Source organism: Arvicola amphibius, chromosome 4 (genome assembly GCF_903992535.2).
Source record: "Arvicola amphibius chromosome 4, mArvAmp1.2, whole genome shotgun sequence".
Lineage (NCBI taxonomy): Eukaryota > Metazoa > Chordata > Mammalia > Rodentia > Cricetidae > Arvicola > Arvicola amphibius.
Window position 1 is genome coordinate 23211377 of NC_052050.1, and position 23252 is coordinate 23234628.

Below are 23252 nucleotides of genomic sequence, written 5' to 3' on the forward strand. Positions count from 1 at the left end.
CAGTCAAGAACACACCTGTGTTGGTCAAGAGGCAGTCAGAAGCATTTGTGGGGTATGGAGAAATGAAAGACACTGGCCTCTAGTAACACTGTCCGGATGCAGGCACTTCCACACTAGGGGCCAGGGGACGTGGGACTCTGGGGATGAGATAATAGGAGTTCAGCTATTCACTCACTTGGGTCACAGACTAGCTGTGTGACCTTGGGCAAGTGACCACCGTCTCTAGATCTTGATTTACGGATCTATAAGATCTAGCATGCTAGCCGGGCGGTGGTGGCGCACGCCTTTAATCCCAGCACTCAGGAGGCAGAGGCAGGCGGATCTCTGTGAGTTCGAGACCAGCCTGGTCTACAAGAGCTAGTTCCAGGATAGGCTTCAAAGCTACAGAGAAACCCTGTCTCGAAAAACCAAAAAAAAAAAAAAAAAAAAAAAGATCTAGCATGCTGAGCTAAGGGCTAAGGGAGAAAACACCCTAGAAGCCCTCAGCAGCGTGGTAACACATAATAATAATTGCTCAAGACACAAGCCCAGGTTATCCGTTCTGGGGCTGACGCGATGCTTGTTGGGATCAATCTGAAGTATGAAGTTATTAGATCAAAACGAGGCACATGTATGAGAATGAAGGGCCTGAAACTTACCCTCCTTACCGAAGTAGACCGGCATGCCAGAGACAAAGGTGTGGTTTGGTTTGGTTTTGCTTGAGAAAGATCTCATTCTGTAGACTAGCCTGGAACTCAGTGTGTAGAGGAGGCTGGCCTTGAACCTGCAGTGACTCTCCTGCATCAGCCTCCTGAGTGCCGGTTGACAGGTGCACACTACTATCACATGCCTGGTTTTCCTTTAAGTAGAACAGGGAGGTGAGACCTGTTGTTCGGTGATATTACACGCGCCTAGCATGAACGAGGGGTGGTGTGGGCATGAGGAGAAAAGGAGAAAGGAAACTGTAGGGAGGGAAGATGCCTGCGCATCACATGTAGCAAGAATCCCGTGGTTTTGTCTATAAATGAGGGGATGGCGTCAGATGATTTACTCTTAGAATCATTATCAGGAATGTCCAAGAAATACTGACTTGGAATGTGACCCAGCAAGCAGCCTCTAGAATAGCTGTCCCTATATTCAACTAGGTAGGGTGGCTCCCAACATTTGGCAAACTGAGGCAGGAGGATTGGGGGGGTTTGTAGCCAATAGTTTTAATCACAAAATGAGATACACAGATGCTCTTCCTTATTTGAGGATTATGGAAACCAAAACAGATTGAGAAGTTTGTCTAGGACATTTTAGGGCAGTGGGGATAGTTGAGCCACAGCAAAACCAAGTCCTTACCCTGGCCCCATCCTCTAGCCCAGGACCTAATCTTCGGAGGAGATGATACACTGAGGGCCATTGGGGACTGTACACTGGCATGCCAAGACCATTAAAGTCAGACTAAAGTTCCCTTCTCCTCCAGCCCTGCCCCTCCTGTGCTTTTGGGCTAGTGCGGGCTGAGAGAGCTGCTGTCGATGGCCTCTGCTGTTGAACCCCAACTCCCAATCACTCTGCAGCTGTATCCCTCCTCTCCTCTCCTCTCGGAGTCCCTGAGGGCCCAGGTATTGTATTGCTATTCTTCGTTTTGCAGACAAGGCAAAACGAAGAGGTAAAAGCAACTTCCCAAGGTCACACAGCTGGTCCGGGAACTGAGCCACAGAAGCACAGGCTTCAGCATTATCTTCCAGCCAGGGTCCCAGAAGCCGCCTCTCTCCCTAGACTGCTATAGGGAAGCAGAAGTGGCTCCTCCATCTGCAAAAATACCTCCTCCCCTCTTCCTCCTTCCTGCAACCTAGTACACATTCTGGGCATCCCAGACCCCAGCACTTGCAGACAATGCTCAGCCCTAGTGGGCAGCAGGGAGGGTGGGGCCTGGGGGGAGGGAGGAGGAGGAGCTGGGGTCAGAACTCACGCCCTGGGGAGGAGGCTCCAGAGGGCTGAGCCTCCCCAAGAGAAAGAGTGCTTTGAGAGCCTGGAAGGAAAGGAAAAACCTTCTCGGGTGTTTGACAAGAGGAGAGGAAGGGGGGCAGTGGGGAGCAATGCCGATTTGATTCTCTGCTCAACTGTCGCTTTAGCAAGGCCTGGCAGGGAAGCCAAGGAAAGAGGATGTCTGGGGACAAAGACTGAAGGGGGAGGCTGGGGAGAAGGGGGTGGGTATTGGAGGCTGAGAGTTTGTGAGACAAGGCCAGTGAGGGAACTTCCAAGACAGACAGGGAAGAAGAGCTGCCCTGGGACAGAGGGCCCTGTGCTCCCGCCCAGAAGTAAGGTGTCTGAGATTCACCTGAGAAGATCCTGGCAACAAAAAAGAGGCTGGTGGGGTGGGGGGGTGGAGGGGATCGCCAACATCGAAGGGGCAGGGAGGGGCTCTGGGTGCTGGAGGTGACCTCTAAGGATCACCAAGCCAGGGTCTGAAACCAGTGGCCTGTGAAGTGATGGCCAATCATTGACCAGCCTGGGGGGCACAAAAGGAGTGTGTGTGTGTGTGTGTGTGTGTGTGTGTGTGTGTGTGAACGCAAGCTCCTCCCCTCTGCTTACCTCACCAGCCAGCCCTCAGGTCAGAGCCTTGAAAACAAACAGAGAAAGGGAGGGGACAGTCTGGTCCACAGTCCGAGGTCCAATGCCGCTCTCTAGGGCCTACTATATAGAACCTTGAGATTGGGGTGCAGCTTTCAAGGGAAGTGTCTGTGTGGATTAGTTACTTGGAAGGAGTCCCCCAGGTAGGCACAAGGCCTGTCTAGTGCAAAGGAGAATAATTCAGAAGCTTCTAATAGGAAAAATATTTCTTCCTAAAGAGGGCCTTTTATAGCTGGGAGTTGAAGGCACCAGGCAAAGACAGGTGGATCTCTGTGAGTTCGAGCCCAGCATGGTCTACAGAGTGAGTTCCAGAACAGTCAGTAGAACTACACTGAGAAATCCTATCTAGGAAAAAAAAAATGGTCCTTTTGTTGTTTTGTCAAGACAAGAATCTCACTGTGTAGCCCTGTCCTGGAACTCTGTAGGCCAGGCTGGCCTTGAACTCAGAGCCATCCACCAGCCTCTGCCTCCTAGGTACTGAGATTAAAGGTGTGTGTGATACCACAACCAGCAAGATGGCCTTTTCCAAACAGGGCAATCTAACCACTGGGATGGAACCTTAACCCAGACTTGGCCCCAGTCTCAAGGACAGTGCCTGATTTCTAGCTGGACTGACCCTGGGCCTGCTGGGACCTCCTTAGCCCCCCCTCACCTACATTCAGGAATGCAGGCCCACAGTCCAGGAATTTCTCTTATCTCTCAAAGCTGCTTTAGAACAAAAATGAACCCCTGACTGTAAGACAGTGCCTAAAAAAAAACATCAAGCCAGGATTTTATGCATGTATTAGACGGCATGTGGAACAGCCATGCTGGCCCATGTATGTAAGGCTGTGTGGGCGCTATTCGCCCCTCAAGGCAGTTTGCGCGATTTCACCGGCGTCCTTAGCCCATCTAGAGCCCTTCCCAGTCATCTAGCTTGTGGTCTTGAACGAGGCTTTATTCACAGCTGGAGTATGAGGACCTTGCACAGAATCTTCCAGACCGTTCCTCTGTTTCTGTATCTGTGGACTTGGATATGTCATCCAATCTGCTCTGCAGCCACATCTGGCTTCTCATTGGTGTTTTAGGATTTGGCATGAAGATGGTGACGCCCTTAAACTCACGTGCTTATCTCCTAAGAGCCCCACAGAGGTAGACCCCTCTCAGATTCAGGATTCCCTGTTTCCTACTCCACCCTGCCCTTTAGTCCTTTGAGGCCCCAAATTCACCTCCCAGCCACTAGAGTACAGAACACTGGGGTATGAATGGGGCTTTGGGAAGAGAAGGCTAGGAAGTTTCCAGAGCATACGTTCTAGTTTCAGACTGCTGTCTGAACCTCTTGCTGTGGCTTCTCTTTTTTGTTTGTTTCGCTTTTTGTTGTTTTATTGTTTTTTATTTTATGTGCATGGATGTTCCACCTGCATCAGTGTCTATGCACCATGCTTGTGCCTGGTGTCTACGAACAGGCCAGAAGAGGGCCTCAGATACTCTGGGGCTGGAGTTAGAGGTGGTTGTGAGCTGCCTGCCGTGTGGGTGCTGGAATCGAACCCCAGGTCCTCTAGAAGAGTAGCCAGTGCTCTCTAACCTCTGAGCCACCTCTCCAGTTCCGTGTCTTCTGTTTCTTTGCTCTTGAGGTCCATTCATTTCCCCACTTCCTTCAGTTCTGAGGACTGAACCCAGGGCCTCTCACAGGGCAGTCAAACACCACCACAGAGCAATAGCCACGCTCTATTTTTGTTCTGAGACAGAATCTCATAAAATTACCTAGGATAGCCTTGCACTCACTCTGGGGCCTGGGCAGACCTTGAGTATGTGATCCCCCTGCCTCAGGCTCCAGAGTAGCTGGGATCTGTCTTAAGTTAAAACCGAGGGGAAAAGGCAAAGGCACAATTTCCTGTATGGGTGAATGTTGGGTAGGAAATAATTAGATGCTGTAATAGAGACCTAGCTGGGAGAGCAGGGGTGGGCGCGGGGGGGGGGGGCAGGGAAGGGCAGGGGGGAGGGCAGGGGCGGGCAGATAGAGATGCCTACTTTGGGGTGGCTGGGGTGGCGTAGAGTACACCTTTTACGTAGAGTACACCTTTTGAGGGGGTGGGGTGGAAACCTGTGTGACCAAAAAGAAGCAACCCTGCACAACCCCTAGGGGGCAGATAGTTGCAGACTGAGGAACCGGAGTGCAAAGGCCTCAGGGCAAGAGCAAGTTTAGCCTCAGAAAAGCCATGAGGCTGCCTAGGAGACAGAAATGTAGTGTAGATTGATGTAGTGACAACCAGAGGTCCTGCTTTGGGTTATCACGGGTCTGGTGAGGGCTTCAGGCAGTGGGAAGCCCTGGAGCAAACCCATGATCTGATTTCTGCTTAAGAACAACTATTTGGCTAAGGATTGTAGGAGCCAGGAGGCTGGCAATCGAGCCTAGAGGAGCAAAGACAAGGGCTTAGATCTGCTGGTGATAGAGGGAAAGTTGCCAGGGTGAAAAGGAGTTGAAGGTGTTTGTTTTTTGTTTTTGTTTTTTGTTTGGAGACAGGGTTTCTTTGTGTAGCTCTGGCTGTTCTGGAACTTTCTCTGTAGACCAGGCTGTCCCCGAACTCACCACCTGCCTCTGCCTCCTGAGTGCTGAGATTAAAGGCGTGCACCACCACTGCCCGACTTAATTTTGTTTTTTGAGATAGTTTCCCTATGTAGCTGTGGCTGGCCTAGAACTCATTATGTAAAACTAGATTTGCTTTGAACACACTTTTGCCCTCCTTGAACCCCCACGCCTGGCCAGATATTCCTATTAAAGTAATGAACGTAATAGCTGCTCTTCTTTCTCTTCCACTTGAGTAATGTACACGCATAGGTGTGTGTATGTGCATTTTGCAGTTTTTACTTAATGAACCTCTTGTGAAGATGGTCTTGCATGTTGGTCCATAATGCCTATAATCCATTGCTACGAATCTGTAGTTCACATTCCATTTTCGAGATCGCCTCAGTTGATGAAATTCATTGTCTATTGATGGATATTCAGTCCTCTCTTTCCTTCCCCCCCCCCACTTTGAGATAGGATCTTGCTATGTAGCTCTGGTTGACCCGTCTGAAACCTGCCATGTAGACTAGGCTGGCCTTGAATTTACAGAGATCTGCCTCCCTCCCCTCCCCTCCAGGGGCACCACCGCGCCTAGCCCTTCACCTTCCACTTGGGTGGGTATTTGTAGAAGCGGAAATGCTTGGTCAGACAGTGTGTGCATTCCAATTAAATTATCCTACAGAGCGGTCACACAGCACGCTGTTAGCGGAGCAGCGCGGCTACCTTAGTGTCTTGTCTGACGCGCCTTCCCTCGTCTCCCTTCTCTGAGCACCATGCTTTGCTCCACACTGTTTCCACAGCCTTGGACACCATAAATAAGGGTCCTTACTGTGGGCCGTTTCCCAGGGTTTGCTCTAAGAATATAGCCAGCTTGCCTCGAGCCCTCGTCACACTCTACAGTTTCCCTGACTTTCTCCTCCCTAGACTCAGAACAGTTCTTTTTGAGGGCAGAGGGCGTGCTGAGGATTGAACACAGGACCTTGAATGAGTGCTGGGAACCACTTGTCTTATGTGGATTGGTACTGGAAATCTGACTGGGGTATGAGGGACCGAAGAAAGGACAGGCACTCAGACATACTACAGAAAAGCCGGGATCAGGTGGACTGTGCTTGCTCTGCTGGTGGATGTGCACCACAACCACAGGAAGCTCCGTGTGTCTGTTCTGCAGGGTGGGAGAGGCCTCGGAAGGGAGCAGTCCCAGGCTGCGGGCTTCTCTGAGGAGGGCCACTGCAGTTGCTAGCTTTTGCACACACTGCTCAATCATTTGTAAACGCTAGTATTTCGACTGGAGAAAGGCTTAGCCATCCTTCTGAGGCTTGTGGGGAGGAAGGTTCTGCCACTTTCCATAGGTCTGAGGCATTGTTGTGCCATGTCAGCACTGCAGGTTCACTCAGAACTTCCGCCCCTTACACATTTACTTGGCTTCAGGGCTTACTCTGCTCCCCACAAGGAGCCTCTTCATCTTTTTCTCCCTTCACTGGTGCAATGGTGGCCGCATGGTAGGGCTCAATAAACCCAAACTGAATGAGAGGGAGGTGAATTTCAGTCTGTGGCTCACACAGAAAACCAAGGATGGGGGCTGGAGAGATGGCTCAGCGGTTAAGAGCACTGCCTGCTCTTCCAAAGGTCCTGAGTTCAATTCCCAGCAACCACATGGTGGCTCACAACCATCTGTAATGAGGTCTGGTGCCCTCTTCTGGTCTGCAGGCACATACACAGACAGAATATTGTATACATAATAAATAAATATTTAAAAAAAAAAAAAAAGAAAACCAAGGATGAGTTTGAAAGCAGGTTATGCTAACAGAAGGTGAAATGAAAGGGACTCCAGGCTGAAAACCTGAGAAAGGGGACACCAGGTTACCAAGGAAAATGTCCCAGGGGACAAAACCCTGCCAACAGACAAAAATCCCAGGGAGAGATGGCTCAGAGGGTAAAGCTGCCAAGACTGACCAGCTGAGTCAACTGACCTGGGACCTACCTGGTTGAAGAAGGGAAATCCTACACATCGCCCTCTGACCTCAACATACCATGGGATGTGCACTTATTCCCCCACCCCCACGCAAATAAAGAAAATATTTTAAAAAATTAAAGAGACACTCATAGATCTAGCTTGCTTTCTTTTATGATTCATAAATAGACAGTGTCCATTCCATAAACAGAGCACAGGCTCATGCTGGTAGTAGCAGAACAGCGGGTCTTGTAAAGAGGAAACAGAGAAACAGAACAAAAGGAAAAACACTGGCTGCAAAGCAGGCACCAGGAAACAGAACAAGAGAAAATGAGCATCAAATCACTTTTCCTTAGTCCTGGGGTTGAACCCAGGGCCTTGGGCACACTAAGCAAGCGGGCTGTGATTCACCTACATCCCCAGCTCACTTCTGCCTTCTTTTGTAAGGATCAAAGAAGAGAATTCTTTACTACAATAACTCAAGTAGACCAGGACCCTCTGTTTTAGTGGCAGCTGGTCTACTTTGGGGTCTATCTGCTTCTCTAAATACTCAGCTTGATGTTTCAGCATTTAGCATGAGTGACTCCATGTTGCCTTGCTCTGGTTTCTCAGAGCCTTATGCAGATGCTTAGTCCAAACAATGGCCTTCTGCCTGGATAAAGATCACAAGTCTCCACTGGAATTATTTTGTGTTTAGGGTTCTGCAAAAATCTGGGGAACCAAACAAATGTTCACTGAGCTCTGAAATATGAACAGGAATTTTATTTGTTTTGGGTTTTTTTCTCTTGAATTTTTTACATCTATTTATTATTCTGTTGGTAGTAGTTTTTTTACTTTTTGAGGCCCCACCACCAAGCTCCCAAATAAATACATGGAGACTTATTCTTACTCATGAATGCCCGGCTTTAGCTTGGCTTGTTTCTAGACAGCTTCCCTAATGTAAATTATCCTTTTCTCTTTAACTACATTTTGCCTCTGGGTTTTTTAACCTTTCTTTTTCTATATATCTTTCTTTCCTTCTTACTGGGAGGCTGGCCCCTTGGTGTCCTCCTCTCCTCCTTTTCTCACTCCTCTCTTCCCTAGATTTCTCCTCCTATTTATTCTCTCTGCCTGCTATCCCCGCCTATTCTTTCTCTGCCTAGCTATTGGCCATTCAGCTCTTTATTAGATCAATCAGGTGGTTTAGGTAGGCAAAGTAACACAGCTTCACAGAGTTAAACAAATGCCACATGTCTTTGCATCATCAAACAAATATTCCACAGCATAAACGAATGCAGCACATCTTAAACTAATATCCCCAGGATTCTGTGTGTGTGGCGAGGGTACCAGTACACCACAGCATGTGCATTGAGGTCAGAGGGCAATTCATGGAAGCTGATTCTCTCCTTCCACCAAGTAGATGCCAGGGATGGAAGTCAAGCCATCAGGCTTGGTGGCAAGAGTCCTCACACACCGCACTATCTTGCTGGCCCTGTCTTTGCTTTTTAAATCTCTGTTTCTAATTTTCACATGGGCAACCAATCATTGTACCCTCTGAGCTAGCTCTCCAGATTTGTTTTTGTTTTTTGAGACAGAGTCTTGTTTAGTCCAGGGTTGCCTAGAACTCATGATCCTCCTACCTCCACCTCCCAAGTGCTGAAATTATAGGCATTGGTCACTGCATGGACTAAACAATAATATTTTATTAAATATATATAAATATAACAATATTCCAATTATTAAGAGCAATTCAACTATGTTATTGAATTATAATTAAATGTGGAATTTGCCACATTTTGATGTCTTATATAGAATAAGAACCTATGAGGTAAGAAATGTAGTTCAGTACTAGAGTGGCTGCCTAATAGACTCTAAAGAGAGTCTCATTTAGCCCAGGCTAGCCCTGGCCTCTCTATGTAAGTGAGGCAGGCCTTGAACTTCTAATTCTCCTATCCCTATCCCCCGATTTTGGAATTGTAGGTGTGTACTACCATACCTAGCCACAAAAAATAAAGGGAAACTAAATGTTTTGTTTTTCCTGGCTGTCCTGGAACTCACTCTGCAGACCAGGCATGAGCTACTACTACCGGCTGGAAGCTAAAAGTTTAGTTTACTCAACAGGAGAAGCTTTTCTCCTCTTGTCAGGACTTCATCTTCTTTCATCCCTAATGCCCCATCTTCACCTGGGATCGTCGTAAAAGATACATCCCCAGAATAATAAAGACCAAATAAATAAATACATCATTAAAGGTCTGGCTGTCAGATCCAAAGTCATATTAGAATTTGATTGTGTTCTCCATCAGCTGCTGGGGACTACAATGCCTGCTTTTTCATTTTGTTTTTGCTTGTTGGATTTTTTTTTACTTTGTTTTGTTTTAGAGGGTGTGTGCATGCGTGTTTGTCTTTGTGGTTTTTATTTGTTTTTTTCTCAAAGTAACCCCAGCTAGCCTGGAACTTATAGAGATCCACCTGCCTCTGCCCTTTGAGTGCTGGGATTTAAGGCGTGTGTACTACATCTGGATTGTTTTCTCATTTCAATTTCCCGGAGTGAACTGAGGCAGCACATGCCTATACTCCCAGCATTTAGGAGTCAGAGGCAGGAGGATTCCAATTTGGAAGCCACCCTGGGCTATGCATTGAGACCTTATGTCCCGCAAAAAGTAGTAATCTCCCTATCCCTATCAACTGGATGATCAACTTCAAGGACATTATGTGATATTTAAATGGAAGAAGTGTCATTCACAAAAAATACAGCTGAATGATGCATCCCCGCGCTGTTTGCTGGGTGAATGAAAGTAATCCCATGATACTTCTTGTGAATTCCACACTTCATCTTTATTAACTTTAACTCCTACCCTCCAACCTCAGTTCCCTTTCCAGGGTATAAAGGAAAGACCATGAAGGAAAAGAATGGGAGGCAGCAGCATTTGGCTACATGACTTCAAAACTGCAGTGAGATTTGGGCGCTGTTGGTTGGGCAGTGATGGGGAAGTCATGGAAGCAAGCATCCAATTCCCAAGTGTTTGTATCAGGGTATGTGCACACAAGTGCGGTGCCCTCAGAGGCCAGAAAAGTCATCAGACCCTCTGGAGCTGGAGTAACAAATGGTATGAGCTGGCACCTGTGGATACTGGGACCTGAGCTCCCGTCCTCTGCGAGAGCGGTACTCATTGTTAACTTCTGAGCCATCCTTTATTATTGTTGTTGTTGTGCATATGTGTGTGCATAGTATATGTGCGCTCAGGCGTGAGCACTACAGCACAGACGTGGGCGTCAGAGGACAACTTTGTGGAGCTGGCTCTCTACTCCCACTGTTAGGCGAGTTCTGAGGATCCCACCCAGGTTACCAAGATTGTGACTCAAATGCTTTCACTCACTGAGCCAGCCACTTGACTGGCTCATCCAGACACTTTTAAGTTGTTCATTCACTAAAAATAAAAAGAAAAAAGGTTCTCCAGGTATCTCACATGAAGCCAAAGTTCTACTTTAGTGCCAAAGGTGAACAGGGCAGGAAAGGGATCCATGCCTTACAGGAAAAACATGCCACTGCATATTAGCCTGTCCAGATTAATGATCACGCTCAGCAGGTGGCCTTCAATTGATAACAGAAAAACAAGCAAAAGGACCAATGACATGATATAAACCAGAAAAGGGCAGGAGGCTCCAGAGATGTGGACCTTTGAAGTGGAGCTGGAGCAATGGAGTGGAGACAGGCACGCCAGGTCATGCGGGGTTGAGGAGTTAGCAAAGACTTTTAAGAAAGAAAGTGATGGGTCAAATTTGAATTTTAGAAAATGGAGCTGTGATTACTTTTTTTGGGGGGGGTTGTTTTGTTTTTGTCAGTTTGACATAAGTTAGGGTCATCTGGGAAAAGGGAACCTCAGTTGAGAAAACAAATGCCTCCATCAGATGTTAGCCTATAGGTAAGCCTGTGGGGGACACTCTCTTGATCAATAACTGATATGGGAGGGGCCATGCCACTGTGGGCGGTGCCAACCTTGGTCAAGTGGTACCGGGTGCTATAAGCAAACCAGAAAGCAGCACTCCTTCGTGGCCTCCACTTCAGTTCTTCCCTCCAGGTTCCGGAGCTGGCTTCCCTCAATGATGGGCTGTGACGGCCTAACCCTTTCCTTCCCAAGTTGCTTTTAGTCATGGTCTTTATCACAATAATAGAAATGCCTACTGAAGGGGATCAAAGTAGGGTCAGGGACACCTTTTAAAGAAGTTCTGCAGCTACTTTAACGGCAGTTTCTTTAACAAGATAATGGCACAAGAAATAGAGGTGGAGACCCCAGAACATTTGGAAACTGGAATCTAAGAGTGACAGATGGGGCCCGCTTGAAACAAAGAGACAGTGGAGACAGAAGTGAGAAAAAAATAACTAATTTGCTCCCAAATACACACCACCCCTTCCCCTTGAATGCTGTGTTAAGAGTAGACAGCCGGTTAGAGGCGGGGATCCCCGCCCACTGAAATCCGGGAATTTTCATTTAAAGTGGGCGGTCGCCAGCGAAGGGTGCAACGGCGAACAAGGTACTTCCGGTTGTTACGGAAGTGGGACTTCGCACACTCCCAAGCTCCTCCCTCGGCGGCCCGGCAGAGTGACAGGATGGCCGAGCAAACGGCGCGGCTGCTGCTGCTAACCGCGGCAGTGGGGCTTGCGTGGGGCTCCCAGGGCGACCGCGAGCCGGTATACCGCGACTGCGTGCTCCAGTGCGAGGAACGGAACTGTTCGGGGGACGCACTGAAGCACTTCCGCTCCCTCCAGCCAATCTACATGAGCCTAGCTGGTAAGCCCCGCCCATTGGCTTTAGTCCCGCCTATTGTGCCCTACTCTGAAATCTCAGAACCTCAGTTTCCCCATGGGTTCTCTTTCGAATATTAACGCGTGGAACCTCCTGAGTGTGTGTGTGTGTGTGTGTGTGTGTGTGTGTGTGTGTGTGTGTGTGTGTATGTGTGTCTCATCACCCTGTCCGAGCTTCCAAGTGGCTTCTTTATTCAAACCACTACTTGTTAAACATGACATGCAAGACCTGAAATAACACAGGCTGCAGACCAGGAGCCTGCCCTTCCGGGTTTATAGCCTCCCTTTCCCCTCCCCCCCGCAAGGCGGTGAATAGGATCCTTCACAAAGACACAATGGTTTGAACCCTAATAGACCCGTACATTAGGCACTGTATGCAATTGGAACAGGAAGGAATGGAGACTGCTTCAAGGGGGTGGAGGCAGGGATCATCATGGAACAATTTAAACAGGAGAGAATGGGTGTGAACCCCAACATATTGGGCACCCACACTTGACAGGCGTCCCGGCAGGTCAGTTGACTTTCGCCACAACCCATTCAGATAGTGCCCCAACCTATTTTACAGGTGGGAACACTCAGACAGATTAAGTCCCTTGCCCAGGGTCACAAAGTCTATAAAGTGGTAAAGCAGAATTTCCAGTTCTGACCTCTTTGACCAACAGCTCATCTTCACTGTTACCCTTTCCCTTCCAGAAAGAGGGAACAGGGAGCTTGGAGGCCCCGAGCAGATCTGGGTACACGAAGCAGCTTGCTTTACCCAGAGAGCAGGGAGCCTGACTTGCCAGGTAGTGGCAACAGGAGAGTAAAGGCATCTTGGAACCCGAGGAGTCCAGGGTGAAGGGTCTGAGCTGTAGTTTCACGGGAGGTGGGAAGACACCAAGGGCTCCTCCCTGGATTCAGAATGGAGAAGTATAAACCCAGGTCCCCATAGAGGGGTCAGCCTGATGCCAAGAGCTCCATCTTGGGTAAAAGGGGAAGAAACTATTTGCTTTGCTACCACTGCTAAAATTCTCCGCCCCCTCCTTCTCCTTGTGTCTACACTGCCCTCTCTTCTCTGTCCAAATGGGAAGTAAGATTTGGGGGGATTTCCTCTGGCTCTCTCTAGCCTTCAGGTCCTCTTGGCCCCCATCCATGTGTGGGCTGCACCAGGCTGCCTGTGCCTCCCTGAGGACACAGCGCTAGCTCTTCTGTCTGTTTCAGGCTGGACGTGTCGAGATGACTGCAAGTACGAGTGTATGTGGTTCACTGTTGGCCTCTACCTTCAGGAGGGTCACGGAGTGCCCCAGTTCCATGGCAAGGTGAGTTAGAGAGGCAGGAAAGGTACGTGCCGGTGGCCTTCAGCCCCCAGGTGGCCCCTGCTGTCTCAGCAGTCTGAGGTGGGGAGTCACAGGGAGGAGGGATGGACAGGTACTCGTGCCCAGAAGGCTCTTGCTTCTTCCCAGTGGTGCCTGCCAGTGTGCCCTGCTCCTGAATTTGGAGTCATAAGGCCAGTGTCTCAAGTCAAGTGTGATGGTGCACACCTTTAATACCAGAACTCGGGAGGCAGCGGCAGATGGACCTCTAGAGTTTGAGGCCTGCCTGGTCTATGTAGACTGCCAAGGATACATACAGGGTCATAGTTAGATCCTCTCTCTAAAACAACAAACACACAGACGAAAAGATCTCTGTCCCCTCACAGTAGTGCTGAGCTTCTCGTGGCTGACTGGGGTAGCCCCTGACCCTGACTAAGGTGTTTTCCCATAGCGTCTCTAATAGGTCGAGATCATCAGACATACACTTAGATTGGCCAGCTTTTCGGTGCCTTTTGACCCAGTGTTATCTCATTTTGGCCCGTGGGCCGGAATTACTCATCTCAGTTTAGCACAAAGTAATCAGGCACTTGGGGGACTATGTAAAGTAGCTGAGGAGGGATGGGACTTAGATCTGTATGGTTTCACCTGGCCTGTCTGCTGTCCCCAGAATCAGGCTCCCAGTGCAGTGCCTGCTGGCCAGGATAAGAGTCCAGTCTTAGCCAGGGACTTCTGGAGAGATTCTCCTTGATTGGAGAGAATGTAAGGCTTTGGAACCAGCTGGAGAGCTGATGATGAGCTGTCAGGGAAAGGCTGGCCGGGCCAGCGAGAGGCTGCCTCCCCTCCCCTCAGGCCTCCTCCCTATGCTCCTTTTGCAGTGGCCCTTCTCCCGGTTCCTGTTCATCCAAGAGCCAGCTTCCGCTGTGGCCTCGCTGCTCAATGGCCTAGCCAGCCTGGTGATGCTGTGCCGCTACCGTGCCTCTGTGCCAGCCTCCTCCCCCATGTACCATACCTGCATGGCCTTCGCTTGGGTAGGTAGCCTGGCAGGACACTCTGCACACCCCGTTCTGAGCGGAGGATCCCTTTCATCCCCACTGATGGGCTTCTAGTGACGAGCGTCTCTCATTTACAGGGCTAACATGTGTGGTAGTCAGGCACAGCAGATATGGAAGGTGCTACACCTTCGTTCTTACCAGGCTGGTCTTCTTGGGAAGGAGGGAGGTCGCACATTTTTGCCCGGAGTGAGGAAACTACAAAAAGATTCAATTGGGCGGTTTGCTAACACGGATGGGAAGTGAATCACAGGGATTGTGCTAGAACTTCTGGTCTTTCCAAGACCGCTCTGGAAGATTGATGTGTCTTTTGTTCTGGCCCAGACGTCTTATCAGAGCTCAGCCTGATCCTGGTTTCTCCTTGGAGAACCCAGGTGGGTCCACCTGAATAGGAAAAAGTTCTCAGCCTCACCAGTGTGGCTGGTCTGAGGAACTAGAATCCAGGGCCTGGGATCACTGAAGAAATGTGGACCAGGGTACAGAGGAGCACTGGGTGGCAGTAAGAAGGTGCAATGGGTGTCTGGGGGGCAGAGCTTCTCTGACGGGCCTTAGGGGAAAGAAATCCTCACTCACCCATCTTCCTGCCATAAGAGCTTCCATTTGTGCCCACTGGACACCTGTTACATGCTAAGCACTTCCTAGGTGCTGGAGGCCCCAAGCATGTAAACACACACAGGTCCTTGCCCTCTTGTACTGGTCTCACATCACACGATTGATGTCAAAGTACATCCTTGAAGAAACACAGAAGAGGGGAGGAGCCTTAGGGTGTGTGGTGGGGCTGGGCCCCCACAGGGCAACAAGGGAAGGCTTCCCAGGATAGGAGACAGACGTGAGGATTAGAGGTGTCTGTGAAAACATGAGGAGAGCAGGGGAGTCTTCTAGACAGAGGACAAAAAGTGCAAAGACAGCAAAGGGCCAGGGGCAGCTGCAGGCTAGATAAGCCAGGAGTCCCAGGGCAGGACAAGGAGAGAAGCTGGCTCCCGGATCTGGTGGCTGGAAGACTCTGACCACAGCTAATAGCACAGGTGTGCTGAGATGCATAGGCTGAGTCGAACATGGGAGGGGATAGGCATGGAAGGAGGAGGTAGATCTATGGTAATCATAACTGCTAAGGGCTATGGAACAACAGCGAAAGAAAGGGAGAGAAGGAACGGAAGAAAGAGTTTGGGACAGTGCCTGTAATTCCAGAAGCAGAAGGACTTTGAGTTCAATGTCACCATAGGCTGCACATTTGAGATCCTATCTTATTTTTTGTTTTCTTGCAGGACATAGTAGTCTTTAGTCCTGGCACTCAGGAGGCAGAGGCAGGTGAATCTCTGAGTTTGAGGACAGCCTGGTCTACAGAGTGGGTTCCAGGATAGCCAGGGCTACACAGAGAAACCCTGACTTGAAAAATCAAAAACAAAACAAAGCAGTTTTTTTTTTTTAAATTTGGAAACTGGAGTTACAGCTGGATGCAGCATGAGTCCAAGGCTAGCCTGGGCTATACAGTCAGCTCTGAGACAGTGAGCGCTATGGAGGAAAGCCACATGCTTGTGGTGCAGGGCTTGTCCCCAGCATTTGACCAGCGTTTCTTCGTGGGATCCTTGTCGTATACCTGTGCTCTCTGAGTAGGACTCAAGCACACAGGGCTTGGCCTCAGATAACAGCTAAGAAGTCAGCAAGTAGAGAAGACAGGGCTAGCTTCTGGCACTGCACCGCTGGGCATCAGGGTCTGAGTGCTCGCTGGAATAAACACACGTCCTCTGGTAGGGAACAGATGTCAAGGTTGTGGGGACCCCTTCTTGCCTTTACGGGGTCTCCAGGGACACAGGGTCTGCTCTGGTCAGATGGTTTAGATTTTGTTTTGCTGAGACTGCAGGGTCTCACTGTATAGACCAGGATGGCCATCAGCGTTCGCCCTCCCTGTGAGCGGCTGGGTGTTGCTGTGGTACGCAGGCACCACCGCACTTATTCTGGTCTGGATTTCACACTTGGCCACTGCGCCTTGTGTTTCTCCCCAGAGGGCGTGGCAGCGGACTTTGTCCTAGGCCGGGGCTTCTGGAACAAGTGTGGCCCTCATTTGTGCTGGGGTGTGGATGTCAGGGCCCTTTGCCAGCTCCGGGTCCTGTCATGGGCCAGGGGTATCTATTCTCTGATAACCCTGGCCCTCAGTGGAGTCCCTGAAACTTCAGCACGAGAAGGCGGCCCCTGCCTTGCTATTTTGACCCAGGTGCAGCCTGGGCAGTTACCAGTTGTGTATGCTGTAGCCCTTTGACTTCCTGGAGTGCGGGGGCGGGGCTGGCCCTCTGCCAAAGCTAGGAGACCGAACCAATGCTCCACACCTTTGTCCAGCAGAAAGATCCTCACTTGTAGATGGGAGATGAAACGGCGAGGGCTGACTTTAACATCTCTGTTGAGAAAGCGACAGGAGATAGGCTGGAGCTGAACAGAAGGCTAGAGCTCAGGAAGGACTTCCCAGCTGTGGCAAAGGCCTTGAAGCAGACAACGTTCAGAAATGAAAAAAATTAAATATTTATTTGTTTGTGTGCATGCAATGCACACACTACGGCTTGATGTAGAGGTTAGACAGTACCCAGGGGAACTGACACTCTCCTACTGTGTAGGTCCTGGGGTTTGAACTCAGGTCATCAAGCTTGGCACAGGTGCCTTCATCTACACCTTCTCGCCAGCCCAGGAATCCTTCTTTGATGATGGGAAAGAGCCCCGCCTCCCCTCAGAGTGAACCCGAGGCAGTCTTGTCCTTCTGGACTTGTGGCTTCGGGGGAGGGGGCAGGATGGCAGCAGACATCATATTTAACATTCTGCCTCCCCCACTTCTGAGACACCAAGCTATTTAAAGACCCACTTGTCCCCACCATGATGGTGTCAATGACAGCTCCGAGCACTGGGGCTTAACACTGGGGTCAAATTCCTGACAGATCTGGCTCTCTGGCATCCAACCAGTTTCGTGGCTGATATTTTTGTCTGTTTTTGTATTTGCCAGCAGACTTGAAACAGCCTTCTGTCCCCCTCCTGCAGCCTTCCTGTCCCTTCATTCCTGCCTCTACTGCCACCCTGGCCCTCCCATCCTCAGTGTTTACACGAAATTCTCACCTACTCTGCTGGTCCCGCCCACCACACTGCAACCAAGGAGTGCAGAGCAGTTGTGCATGGGGCCTGCCCATCCCCTCCCTGCCCATCTGCCCTCTACTCCTGTCTGACTACAGCTCTGAAGACAAACAGCACCTGCTGGGACCGCACTCATGGGACGGTGGCTTGGGAACACGAAGAGGGGCTTTTCCCATAGCTAAACTGTCTGCACCCTGGGATCCAGGGCCCCTGGAGCTCCATGGTTTGACCTTGAACTTGGTGGCTCTTGAGAAAAGAGAAGTTGAAGGTCAAATGAAGGGAAGTGGTAGGGTGAGCCCAGGGGACCTGATGAGGGAAATCAAGGTTCATGGGACCCCTGTGTACCAAGCAGTGGCAGTAAAAACTGTGTAGTGGGAAACTGAGACAGTTTGCACGGGGATACACAGGAAATGCTGCCTGAGACCAGAGCTTAAAGCCTCTATGTTTGGCTCCTGTGTTCTTAATGACACTGCCTTGAGTCTAAGGAAAGGATCCGAAAGACCTCACCCTTCATGGGACACTCCTTAAGAGAGGGACGTCCCCAGGGTGCAGAGTCCAGGCTTCAATAGGACTCAGTAAGTTGATGGCCCCTGGGAGGCAAGGGATGAAGAACCCAGCTGCCCCCACCTGTGTGTGGGGCTAAGGCCTGGCCCGGTGCACCTCCACCCTCTTCTTCCAGTGTTCCAACCGCCACTTAGATCAACCCTCTTGTCACCTCCCCCTTCCTGCTGTGGGTGACAAGGAGGCCTGGCTGGCTGCCAGTGCCTGTTGCCTTCCCCTCCTCCCTAAGATGTCCCTGCACCTGGCATGCTGGGCCTTGTGATGGCCTGGGTCCTGTCTCCAGCCCGGGGTCCTTCCTCTCCACACACTGACCCAGTTCACCACAGGCCTTTGTGAAGGAGGACGTGAGAGCCATTCAGGCCTGCCTCGTTTGAGGAGAGGGGCCTTATATGTGCTCTGAACTTTGGGGGGTCACAGCCTGTGTCCCAAGTCAGGTTTGGCCACTCATCCTTTATAAGCCGACCTCAAAAGCCAGAGGAGTAGTGGAAAACAGAGAAAGGAGATCTATTCGGTGTGACCACGTTGCTAAGTCCGTTTATTAAGGATGAGTGACCGAACCTGGTTTGGGACACAGACTGTGACCTCCCCTCTCGGGTTCTATAGCAGGCTGAGGCCCAGCCAGGCACCTACAGTAAAGCCACCTCCCAAGTCTGAGGAAAGGGCCAGCAGAGGAGGCCTACCCACCATGAGGCACGCCTCAGAGCCTTGTCAAGGCTGCAGAGGACATTCCTCAGCTAGCCCTCTGTAAGTGGAAGGCGTTGTGTGGGACTGGCTGGAGAGAGAGCCAGGCTTCGCAGTGGGTGGGGGCAGAGGGCTCCCAGGCCAGAGCCCACATCAGGAGTACCTGCCTGACTCCAAGCCCTGCCTGATTCCACCCTGCCCTCTCTGTCACTCTCAACTCCTAGCATGTGCCCCTCCGGCTGCGGAACCCTACAGGCTGGCTTCCTGACCTGCTCCTGTGGCCCCTGACTGACCATTTGTAATGGTCCCCAAGTGGGCAGCTCCTCCAGGCCTGTCCTGCAGGCATCTCTGTCCACCTTACGAGTATGGCAGCCCAGGCCCTGCTTTTCCCTTTGTGACTAGCTGCCACAGATTTCTGTCTCCGCCATAACCTGCCCTTCTCTCAGTAACCTGGGCCTCTGCTATGGACTTAGGCCTTAAAGAAAGTGCCAGCCGCGACTCCCACAGGATGGTGTGTGTGCAAGTCTCAGGCTCTGCTGTTCCAGGAAGAGGGCCCCCAGCATTCTCCTGGGCCATTCTACTGCAGCCTCCTCTGCCCTGCCCCTTCTCCTCCCAAGACTCCAGAGCAGCGACTGGCCCAGCGGGTTAGGCTGGCCCAGCCAGGAGGAAGCTGGGCTAAGTTGGCCACAGTCTTCCTCAGAGGCTGGCTCCAGTGGGATCTGCTTCCTCTCCCTCCCAGGATTGCTGCTGCTCCAGACACACCCCAAGCTAGCTCAAGCCCCCCACACCCACCCACCCACCTCATTCCCGCCCCCAGAAGCTGAGGTCACAGGCTCCCCTGGGGTGGGGTGGGGTTGTCATCACCTGGCAGTGGGGGAGGAGGCAGGGCCCTGGGGGCTGTTGTCTTAGAGATTGGGTAATTTGGGAACTCAACTCTGCCAGGACTGGTTCCTGAGCCAGGCCAGAACCTGTGGACTGCAGCTCCTTTGGCCTGGGGGATTTGGGTGGCAGTTTACAGTTTCTGGGAAATCCTCCTGTGGGGACCGGCTGGGCTGGGTTTGTTCAGAGGGCTTGGGGCACAGGATGTACTCTTTTCCCCAGCAGAGCCCCACAGGTCTCCTCCACCTTGGGCAGCATGCTGACTGACCTCTCCTTCCTCAGGTGTCCCTCAATGCTTGGTTCTGGTCCACAGTCTTCCACACCAGGGACACTGACCTCACAGAGGTGAGCTCCTCCCAGCCCCTGCATGGTACAGTCCCAGGGGAGCCCAGGAGAGGGCAGAGCAGGCTCCCTGGAGTGAAGACAGCTCCTCCATCTGCAGAGCCTGCTAGCCCAACCTGGCAGCCCGCGGAGTCTGACCTGGATCATGCCAGGAGAGTTTTGTCGTTGATTTCCTGATCTGTAAGGCCACTGAGCCTGGGAGAGATGAAGTCGTTTTCCCTGGGTCACCCAGCTAATGTGATCAGGACTGGAGTCTTGTCTGTCACACCCCAAATGACATTTTGAATTCCATAGTGTGCCTTCATAGGGAGGCCCTTCCCAAAAAATGTCTCACTGCTGGGCCATCTGAAATGTTTTATAATGTGGACACAGCAAAGCAGCCATAGGCAGAGGGGATGCAAGACGGGGCTCCTGCAGATTGCAAGCCTAGACCCTGCCCCTCACTGCCTCATCCCTGTGGCTCTTCTGTGGGCCTGCCCTGTGCTATATTCTGCTCCCTGACGGGGCCCTCCTGGGCTCTCCCTACCCGCAGAAGATGGATTACTTCTGCGCCTCGGCCGTCATCCTGTACTCTGTTTACCTGTGCTGTGTCAGGTGAGCCCTGGGGGCTGTGGGCAGAGGGGGTACTGTCCAGAGCTTCTTCCTTGGCCTTCTCACATTTCTGCAGGGCTGTCTTGGGTGGGGGTGCCAGGGACAGAAGGGATCTGGCTTCTCCTTGTGGCCCTTGGTTTCTGGGAAACCGTTGGTTCGGTGGGGGCAGGGAAGGACAGTGGCTTCAGCGAGCCCTCACCCATTTGGGCTAGGGGGTAGTTGAAGGAACACGGCTCTGGGGATAGCCAGCCAGCCAGCCACTGTCTGAGCTGCTCTGGGTGATGGGACAGGACTGTGGGACTGCAGCACCCATCAGTGGCAAGTGCCTTCGGCGCCCTGCTGCTGCTGCTCCTGTCAGCGCACATCTCTTACCTGAGCCTCGTCCGCTTCGACTACGGCTACAACATGGTGGCCAATGTGGCTATAGGTGAGGCCCCCTGCGGAGCCGAGGGTGGGCAGGAGGTGGCTCTTGGGGGATGTTCTGGAGAGACTCTGGAGGGCAGGGAGGAGTTGAGGTGGGAGGCTGGGGGTGGGCAGAGTCGGGGCAAGGCAGCTAGAGTCAGAGGACGTCCAGGGAGTGAACCTCTTGTGTCCCTGGCCCCCAGGCCTGGTGAACCTGGCCTGGTGGCTGGCCTGGTGCCTACGGAACCGCCGGCGCCTGCCCCACACGCGCAGGTGTGTGGTGGTGGTGCTGCTGCTGCAGGCGCTGTCCCTGCTGGAGCTGCTCGACTTCCCCCCCCTCTTCTGGGTCCTGGACGCCCACGCCATCTGGCACATCAGCACGATCCCTCTCCACATCCTCTTTTTCAGGTGAGTGCCACCCCCTGCCTCAGGGTTTCCTCCTCTGCACCCTAGGGCAGACTGGGGCTCCCTGTGCCCACTCCGCCTTCCCACTTGCCTGCTGTCACCCCACTGTCTGGGGGTTCTCAGAGCTGGGTGACTGCCTCAGTGGGGGTCATCTCACACCCACAGGTTTCTGGAAGATGACAGCCTGTACCTGCTGAAGGAATCTGAAGCCAAGTTCAAGCTAGACTAAAGATGCTCAGAGGGGACACACCTGCCTCGCTCCTTCTTCTCCTCCCTTCTCCCCCTTGAGATGACTGTTCTTTTAGCTTCTTGAACTTGAACATGTGGGGTATGGTCTTGGAATCATAGAGCACCCACCCCGGCAGGCTTTCGCAGCCAGGGCCTCCTCACGTCTGGGACAGGAAGTAGGCAGCCCAGCTGTGCCTGGGGCTGAACTGGGAACAGGTGTTGAGGTCTCCAGAGAGAAGTGCTGCTTTTGTCTCTTCAGCCCACTCCCTTCTCCACATCGCTCACCCTGATAGTACCACCTCACGTAGGGCCACTTACCCCTAAATGCCACACCTACGGGCTTTTGGGGTACAGTGGGGTCTCTTTTTGTCAGGGAACCACTAGGTGGCACTGGAGGCCTGCTCTTCGGCTGCCCAGGCTTCTTCGTGGGTCTGCGGAACTGAGCTGCGGGGGCTGGTACCAAAGAGGGGCTTTCACCCTGTCTCTTGCACCAGACATTCTTTCCTTCAGAGCCAAGACCCCAGGGGACTCAGGATTAGAACCCTGGCTTCCGTTCTGGTTGAGAGCGGGCACATTCACACGTAGAAGGATGTGGACCAAGCTAGGCACAGAGATAGTCAAGGAGCTGAGTTTGGCAGCACTGGGGCATCGTGGGCCTTCACTTAGGAGTATAGAGAGTGGCTGTGTGCTCAGGAGGCAGGTGGGTGAGGGTGGCTTGAGGAAGGTGTGTCTTGGATGAACATGAATGGGCTACACTTGTAGGAGGCGGGAGTATAATGGGGGAACCAAGACATTACCAGCAGCTATTTGAGTCCAAGTCTCCCCAAGACCCCAAGTCCAACCAGCTGCTAGTATGTGCATATGACCTGTCGGGTGCAGTACATGTGGATGCCACCCAGGACCCCTTTGCCCTCCGCTTCCACTCCAATTCACAGTCCCCACCCCACCCCCGGCGCATGTCTTGAGAGCACCCTGCAGAACTAGCCCCTGGAGGGTAGAGCGAGGAAGGGACAAAGTGTCCCATTTTGGCTCCTCTCTCCCTTGGCATGATGTACCTCCCACTCCAGTTCCCTGCTGGAGCCCCCGGTCACAGCCTGGACTTTGGGGGCATCAGGCAAAGGGGAAAGAGGGTGTAGAGCTTGTATCTGTATGTGGTCTCTGCCCTCCGTAGGGGAGCTTGCTCTCCCAGGGTAATCCTAGGGCAAACAGGGCCCATACAGCCTGCATCCTGAACCAGTCCATCAGGAAGGCAGTCTGTGACTGGGTCCTGCCTCTATCCCCTGTCCTCTCATTGTGGGGAGGCTCGCTGAGCCAAGGCTCCAGCTCAGGTACTCGGGACAGTCTTATCAGGATTTTTTTGATACTAAGAAAAATTTTAAGGCCAGACACAATAAAGGACGTATGTAATAAACCAATTTCTGGCCTCACCCTGGTTCTGCTCCTCTGTGTATAAAGTGAGCAGGAGAGAAGGAGACATTGGTGGTCAGATCTCTCTCTGCCTGGGTATATGGGAGTGAGGGTGGCATGGAGCCCAGCAGAGCCCCAGGCCAGCGTGTGTGTGCGCGCGTGTGTGTGCGTGTGTGTACGTGTGCGTGTGTGTGCGTGTGTGGTGGGGAGCTAGCACCTCTGGCTCTTGACCTCTTGTTTCTCGACCTGTCCCTCTGCTAACCACGTCATCCGGGTCTCCTGGCTCCCAGGCTGCTCTTCTTACTCAGGATCTAGCTTCACTCTAGGGACAAGCTGGCAGGACCGGCTACTGAGCTGAGGCAGAGTGACTGGCCACTAGACCCACACAAGTACCTGGCATGCAGCAGGGGCCGCTTATGCCCTCCTG

General features: G+C 51.8%; 1 protein-coding gene across 1 annotated transcript; it reads left to right on the forward strand.

The window, feature by feature from the left end:
- Positions 1-11619: 11619 nt before the first annotated feature.
- Pgap3 (post-GPI attachment to proteins phospholipase 3) lies at positions 11620-22845 on the forward strand. The gene is made up of 8 exons (XM_038326395.1): positions 11620-11863; positions 13078-13175; positions 14045-14197; positions 19733-19795; positions 20325-20386; positions 20674-20810; positions 20989-21193; positions 21356-22845. The coding sequence occupies exons 1-8, from the start codon at positions 11683-11685 to the stop codon at positions 21417-21419; spliced, it is 963 nt and encodes a 320-aa protein (XP_038182323.1). The 5' UTR covers positions 11620-11682; the 3' UTR covers positions 21420-22845.
- The last annotated feature ends 407 nt before the right edge of the window (positions 22846-23252 follow it).